Source organism: Limulus polyphemus, unplaced genomic scaffold (genome assembly GCF_000517525.1).
Source record: "Limulus polyphemus unplaced genomic scaffold, Limulus_polyphemus-2.1.2 Scaffold501, whole genome shotgun sequence".
Taxonomy (NCBI): domain Eukaryota; kingdom Metazoa; phylum Arthropoda; class Merostomata; order Xiphosura; family Limulidae; genus Limulus; species Limulus polyphemus.
Window position 1 is genome coordinate 498,832 of NW_013666111.1, and position 8,345 is coordinate 507,176.

Here is an 8,345-nt window from a genome sequence, read left to right on the forward strand (position 1 = left end):
CTAAAATTAGCATTATAATATACAGTTTGATACCAAAGTTATTGACATAAATTCATGAAATAGTAGTTCAATAAAATTCTGAATGCAAATCAACAAACACGATACTAGATTTGCTAAGCAGTTTGTAATCTTTATTAATTGATGAACAATATTTTGTCTGCAGGTAACTATTTTGTATTTATAATTATTCTGACAATCTTATATATTTGTTCATTTTGGGCTACTTTTCCTGTTTAGTTAGTTTTCTTAAAATATGAGACCTGTACATTTAAATACCTATAGTACATGTGTAAATCTCATATTTCTATACTAATCTTTAATGCCATATTGGCTGAGCCATAACATGTACTATGTGAACAAACAGCTGAGGACATTACAGAGCAGGTTGACAATTTAGTATTGGTATAAAAAGGCATTCTCTTTTTGTAGTGCCTGTAGGAGCAAATGATGTTAGAAGTTGTAGATCAAAAGCAGTTTCAAAAATATAAAAAAAGCTCCTTCAAAGTTTGAGGGACAGTTATAGACTTGTGGTCCTTTCATGAGTGCTCCCTTAAATAAGATATGGAAATGAAATACTTAAGGTTACTTAAATGAAAGATTATCAAGGATATGCTTAGAACAAATAGGTTAGACCTATGAAACAGTTTTTAGGTTAGGAGTAAATTATATGCTATAGATAGGCTCCACTTGATCAAGGCTAGATAGCAGGATCAGAGAGACTCTACAGAAACTCATTAAAGACTGTTTAAAGTAAACTTGTGTAGAAGTGATAGAGCTTTGGAAATTTGGAATAATAGTTTTAAGGAAAGTCTAAGATTTAAAGATAAACTCTGTCACTATTATTCTAATTTTAAAAGTGTCAGGAACAAGATGAATGAGTTCTGGACTCAAGATGAAATGGAAGACTTTTATATTGGGAATTACTAAAACTTGGTTAGATTAGAGGGAGTATTTGTGAACACACTGAATAAAAGTCAAAAGAGGTAATAATATTTAAAAAATCATTAGTTAGGCCCCCACTTAGAATACTATATATAGTTTTGGTTTCCTTTTCTTAAAAGGTATGTGGACTTGTTAGAAAAGGTTCAGAGGAGAGTTATTACAATGATTTCTATGATAGAATGGTTATCTTACAGAAACTGGTCAGTATCTCGTAACTTGTTTTTTTAAGAAAAAATGGCAAGAGTTGATTTTGTAGATTGATATGATAAAGGTTTCCGATTTCTTTGTGCTATATCCTGAAGGCATTAGTATAACAACACAAATTTACGATTTAGAAAAGATAAACTACATTCCAATTAAAACAGTTTTCTTTTACTAAAAGTGTAATTGGCTCACAGAATGAGTTGCCATTGGGATGAGGGAGGTTAGTAATCTACACGTGAAATAATTCAAAAGCTTTGCTTGCTGATATGTTGCTAAACGAAAAGGTGTTTGCAATCAATTTTCACTACAATTACAGTCCTTTTTTTAACGGTTGCAAGTACAGCATGTTTTATCACTGTGTACACCCTTTGAATTATGATGTTTAAGTACAATTGAGATTGTACACATACTGATCTGTGTAATAGGGTGAAATGTAAAGAAAATAAATGTTAAAAAAGTAAAAATAAATGGAAAATGGGTTAATATTTTACATATATTAAATTAAAAATTCTTATTAACAATTAAAAAAGTTAGTTTAATAATAATTTGGGAATGGTAAAAAGTTATTTATTTTTATACCAGACATAGTAAACATAGTAAAACTGCACATTGTTTTGATTCAAAACAAAGAAAAAATTTGCAGTTTTATAAAATAAAAACGTTATAGCAAGGTTTTAAAAGAATATAAGAAATAAAAATCAGTACATAAAATTTACAACAAAATTTAACTGTTTCTTAAAAATATCACATATAAAAATAATTTACTTTCAGAAACTAAATAATGTGCAAAAGCAGTTCTGAAGTTTAAAACTATTTCTTACAATAGTTTTCTTTCATAATACAATAAAACAAACCATACAACACGTGCATTGAATCCAGGTCTCATAATTAATGGGAATCAAATGTTATCAGTGGAAAAATGCTCAAATGTCATTATGGCATTCTACTGAAAAATTATTTCTGTGAAATTAAAATAAAAAGATTTGTGAAGCAGTGTGGTAATCAGTAAATAGATGTATACAAATATAACATCTTTCCAAAGTTGTAGGGCTCACAGCATAATTTCTGTTTGTGTGCATTGTGCCATACTATCTATAACACATACTAACCTTCTTTATCTAAATCCCCAATTTTTCTTATGGTTATATATTGTGTGGATCTTATGACTACCTGTATTTTCAACAAGATAGTGTTTTCATAGAAGTTTTGAGATAATTCAAGAAGCTTCTCTGACATTCACTGCATTACTTCTGCAGCTGTATATTACGGAGGAAAAAAACAGGATCACCTATGCTTTCACTTTCACCTTATCATCCCAGAAACATTAAAGCAGTGAATGTCAGAGAAGCCTCAAGATTTGTCCCAAATACAGGATATCTGTAAAGTGAGTTCTACATATGCATACAGGGAATGTATTTTCAGTGTTTACAGCATGACACTATATTGTGAATACTAACTGATAGCTCTGTACAGAAGACATCAATCTGTCATGTGAAGCTATTAAAACTATCCCAAAAGTGTCTGAAAATATAATTTGAATTCAAAATTTAACTATTAAATTAAAAAGGTCTCTTCTATATAACTGGTTAACAAAGAATACAGTACTAAGTACTAGAACACTAAAGAGGCAATACACTGGCTTAAAATAAATAACTTTCATGATCAATGTTGATAACTTGATTTAGTTACATTTGCTAATCTAAATAAAAGAACACCTTTATACCTTTAGAAAATGCTTAATTTTTACAATTCCAATGACAAAGAAGTGTATGAATTAATCTGTTAAAGACATGAGTAATTTGATGAGATGTCAGAATATTAACTTGTATATTATAAACAACTTCCTACAAAAATAATCCCAATGTGAGCACAGTGAACCTAATAAAGACTTAACTAAGAAATACTCAGGCATACTGCCAACTTTGCAGTTGCATGACTATTCTAAGATCTAGGCCAACTACATATAGATACAGCACAAGGAAAAAGAAAGAGACAAAATGTTCCATGAAATTCACACATGTAAAGATTACATTTTCAATTTATATTCTATGAAAAAAAGTTATTAAAATATCTACTTTTTACTTGTGTTTATTATACATAGCATTTTTTTTTTTTTACTTACAAAAACATTTACAGCTGTTGAACAGATTACATAAAATTTATAAATAAAGGTTAATTAAAAAGTTAGTATAACTTTGGGTACATTTATTTGTAGTTTCTGTTGTTAAAACAATTTTATATAAAAAAAAGACAACATTTTTGTTGCAATTTCACACTGTTGATGAGTAAAATATTGAATAAGCATTTTTTATGAGGTTATCAAAATCTTATTTTAGCTTTCAAAAAAACCCAATAATAATGTACGAGTTAAACACATTTTAAACTCAAAATCCAGTTGGAATTTTAATAACGTGTGATACTACTTTCAAAAGCTTAGTTTAATCTTGACCAAATGTATATTGCACTGTGTATTTACCTAAATAAATTTAGAAAAACTTAAAATAATTGTGAAAAACAGTGTCCAATCATGTGAATAAATAATCTAAAACATCCTGCATGTATCACCTGAACAGAGGTTGTTGTTAACTGGAAAACAACATGGATTCACTGAAAGGAATTCTTGTCTTGCAAATATATTTTTTGAAAATGTTACTTATACTGTGGATAAAATAAAAGGATGTAGACTTGGCTTACTTAGATTTTCACACAAAAAGATTAGCTAAGATAATCATATTTGTAAGGATTAGAAAAAAAAAGTGCTCAGGGGTCAATGCTTAGGCCTCTGCTTTTTCTTATTTACATTAATAATATTGATAGGGGAATTAGTAACGTTTGCTGAAGACATTAAACTAAGATATTTCTGGCTGTATTAGGGGATTGATGTATTGAAAGAGTGACTTGGATCAGTTGATAAATTGGACAGATAGCTGGCAAACTACCTTTACCTGTAGTAAGTGTAAGGTAATGCATTTGAATAAGTTACTCAAGCCATTGAAGCAGTATTCTGTTGCTAGTAATAAAGCTCATAGAATTTTAACGTGTATTTACAGACATTGATTAAAGTTGGGTAATTAGTAGAATCTGATAATCAATTAATCAATGGCTCATTAATCAATTACATTCAACTAATTGTAGAGGCTTGTATAGTTTGAATAATCAAAAACAGTAATAATACGAAACATTAATTGTGATTAGTTGATTATTTTTGTGAGTTATAAAATTTATCAATTAAATTGAGTAACTCTGAATTAATCAAAAATCATGATAAGAAATCACAATGGCAATATTTCAACTACTTGAATAATTGGAATAATCAAAGTTAATCTCCCAACTGCAATATTAAATTACAAGCCTACAAAATAAATATATATCTATAAAATCACAAGAAACCCCCTACTTAGAATTCTGTGTATAGTTTTGATACACTTAGAAAGTATACTGACTTATTGGAAAGAGTTCAGAAGAGGGCTACTGGGATGATTCCTTTGATGAAAGACTTGTCTTAATATTTTCTCTTAAGAAAAGAAGGATAATAGATGTTCTTACCAAAGTTTACAAGATTATCCAGGGAGTAGCCAGGATAATGGCCTTTAATTTCTTTGGGCTGTACTATGAAGACAAGATGACAAAATTTGGAAAAGATAGGCTAGCTTCCTGTTAAGACAGTTTTAGTTTTCTAACAGATTTATTGACTTATCGAGTGAGCTTCCACTGACAATAGTGGAGACCAGCACTTTACAAATGTTTAAAAGATGAAATCAATTATATTTTGAAAAATAAAGTACATGTTTTCATTATTTTTCTTAATGTTGGATGTGCAAGAATAGCCTTGAATGATTAAATGGCTTCTTGTTATGTGAAGTTATTTTATGGAAAAGAAAAAGACCTCAAATATTCATAATTTTGAAATAATTATAACAATTATTTTCATAAATAAAAATGTTTTGCAAAATTTTCATAACATGTTAGTATTTTGCAATCATCTCACATAATTTTTGGTCAAACAGCTTTATTTCAGTTGGTTAGATAAATAGAAATACATGAAAGAATATTTCTTCCCTCCTTACTTTAACTAATAAAGTAAAATATTATTTATACATATATATCATTGAAAACAACCGTTGTCTTCCTTGATTTTTCATACAAACAATTTTCTTGGATACATAGTTAGTGATATAATTACAAAGTAATCAACTTAACATAATTTTCTGCATTAAATAAGCCTTTTAAATACAAAATTTGTCCTGAAAATCATTTATGGAGAGCATTGTAATTTAAATGATTTCTAGCATGTCACATTAACACTTGGCCTGCAGCTATTTGAAATTAAGGTAAATTAATTTTACTTTTGAAACTGATAATTCATGTTAACACAATAATTGACATGAAAGAGCAAAACAACACCGGCTATTCACCCTATCAAGATCACTCCTTACACACCAAGACCAACTAACCAAAATGTCCAAATTAAATTACAAACAGGCCTTCATATCCATTTACTTATCCCCTACAAGTTAAAATTTGAATTAAACTACATACACCAAACCATAATTTAACACACAAAAAGTACTTGGTCACAAAACAAATCTGAATTTGGGTTTCCAAATTTCTTCTTATACATTCATATTTCTAATTTTTCAACAGGCAAACAAACCAACAACAGAAACAATGCCCAGATTTCTAAACCACAACTAATTCTAGTATTTCTAATTTTCCACTTCTGGCCTAGTCACTTAAGACTGTTAAGATCCCTTGGTATAATAAATATTTATAACTGAATCAGTTCTTTCCAGTATATTAGCATCAATGCAAATATTGGAAAAGGAATTACTGTTCAAATTATGAACGATCAAAGTCCCAAAAGTTTTTAATTTTTTTAAAATTTTGATATACCTTATAATCTTCTAATTACTTAATATATTAAACAATTTTGAAGCTTGCATTTTGATTATTAGTTAATGAGTTAATTCCCCTACCTATCCATTAAGAAAACTGTCTTTGGTTGAAATGTAATTTAACAGCTTGACCACAAGATCGGACCTTTAAAATTTAGACATCTAATTATTCCCCAGGATTCAACAAACTGTTGAAATTTTCGAATAAATCAAATTTTACTGACTTTATGCAAGAAAATATGATATTCCTTCTACAATGTTCAAAAACTGTGTATAATAATAGTACTACATTTAGTGATTTACTGCATGCAAAATGTTTGAATGAAACACAACTTGAAAATTGTAAAAACTGTAGTACAGGAAATAATAGACATACCTCAGTACTGTAAGAAACAGTGGAATAAATATTTTATAATTACAGATGCAACAAATATTAATATATTTACTATTATTACTGTTGTAGTAATCATAATCTGCTAACATAAGAGTACATGCCCTTACTATTAGAAAAATCCATATACAGTAAATTTCAAGGAATTCATTAGACCATAAGACATATATACATACAGATATAATAACGGGTTAACCTTGCAGATAGTGTGGAGACTTGCATCTCCACTCTACTGTTCACCATGTTAATTTTTTGTCAATTTCCTATAGCAGCAAAATATCACTCCCTACATATTTGAAGACAAAATACTCCATATTTTACACATGTATGATTTAACTCAACACTTGCCATAAGGGTATCAGGTGTGTTTCTGTGAGAAAGTGTTTTAAATAAACTTACTTGGAATTAAATGTTCAATACCCAGACATTGCCATTACCACATGGCAAGCTCAGTTATAAAACCTTATAAAAATATTTCCTGCACCATGCTAGACACATACAGGAGTTTTTAAAACAATTTGGTATAAATGATTGGTCACTTGTCATTAGTTTTATGTATAATTGTGGGATTAATAAAAGTTAAAACCTTGTGATTTAATTGTTATACTAAAATGCTTCTTCTGACTACCCTAACTGCTGTACCATAAATACAAGTTTCCAGGCTTCATTAACATTTTCATTTTCAACATTAATAACTATCTTTGTGTCTCATATTTATTTCTTACTTTCTGGAAGAAAACTTTTTTTTAAACTGGAGATACACCTATTATTTTTTTGAGTATCATTTAACTCAACAAATGCTTTAAAAAAGAAACAGACCTAATAATCATGACTGATAATGTGTAATGATGTTGATAATGCAATACTATTTTACTACTTCTAGTATTAGAGGTATTCGTAATATTCAAGTATTACATATATAGTTATTAACTCGCATTAATAGTATTACTATTACTGAACTACTAGTGTTAGTACTAATTAATAATAATAATAGTATCAGATATACTGTATTAATGTAATAAGTTTTGTACTATAACTTACAATTATAACTTTAAACTTAAAAGTTAGTGATACTAAAACATAAGACGTTGAATATTATAATTTAAAAAGTTCGCAGTACTAGTATTACTCTAGCAGTATTACTATTAGTAGTAACCGAGCTTGCAGTAGCGTATACTCAATTTGTATGTCAAGAATAGTCGAGTGCTCTATCTCCTCCACAATTCAAATGAAATAAAATGCTTTGAGAATTAAATAAAGAGTTATAAAAATTCAAAAGAAAATAAATAACTCACACGTTCTTTAGCGCGCCCAGCATGTTTTTGAACTGCTTTCGTAAACGAACCTGCCCTATCAGCCATCTTACTCCGTCCTGCTGTTAGTTAGGCTTAGCCTTAGAGCTCTGTGTAGTCTACAATCTACATGAAATCAACCATTTGTTCAAATTAACTAATATTAATAACACAATCTCTAATTTCTTTATAACTACATATACTTTTCATTAACTTCAATATTAGAATGATATTTGAACAAAATAAAACTTAACATTGTTCTAACTATACGAACCTTATCTTCTCGCCATATCAATACAATATTGTACTATTTTCGAAGACAAACGTCTTATTTGCATGACGTCATCCAGACAATTTATATTTTAAAATCTTGAATTTGTATTCTTGCTAAAATAATGCTTTTAAACAAATCTGTTAATACATCAAACGAATTAGAGTTTATATGTATCAGTAATATTTTATACACTATTTCGAATTCAGTGTATTGCTATAAATACTTCTTCAACACATCAAAATGTTGCTTACGTATCATACGTACTTGAATATTATAGAAGTATTATTGTTTTGTTATGGATTTCGCGCTAAGTTACACGAGGGCTATCTGCGCTAGCCGTCCCTAAT

The 8,345-nt window shown here is 28.7% G+C and overlaps 1 protein-coding gene across 1 annotated transcript in view; it reads right to left on the reverse strand.

The window, feature by feature from the left end:
- Positions 1–8,057, reverse strand: part of LOC106458692 (amphiphysin-like) — a 39,771-nt gene extending 31,714 nt beyond the window's left edge. The window contains exons 1-2 of the mRNA XM_022384967.1: positions 7,999–8,057; positions 7,728–7,850 (exon numbers count right to left, since the gene is read on the reverse strand). Coding sequence (XP_022240675.1) covers positions 7,728–7,793 — 66 coding nt within the window. The 5' untranslated portion in view covers positions 7,794–7,850; positions 7,999–8,057. The remainder of the gene's footprint in view (positions 1–7,727; positions 7,851–7,998) is intronic.
- Positions 8,058–8,345: the final 288 nt, after the last annotated feature.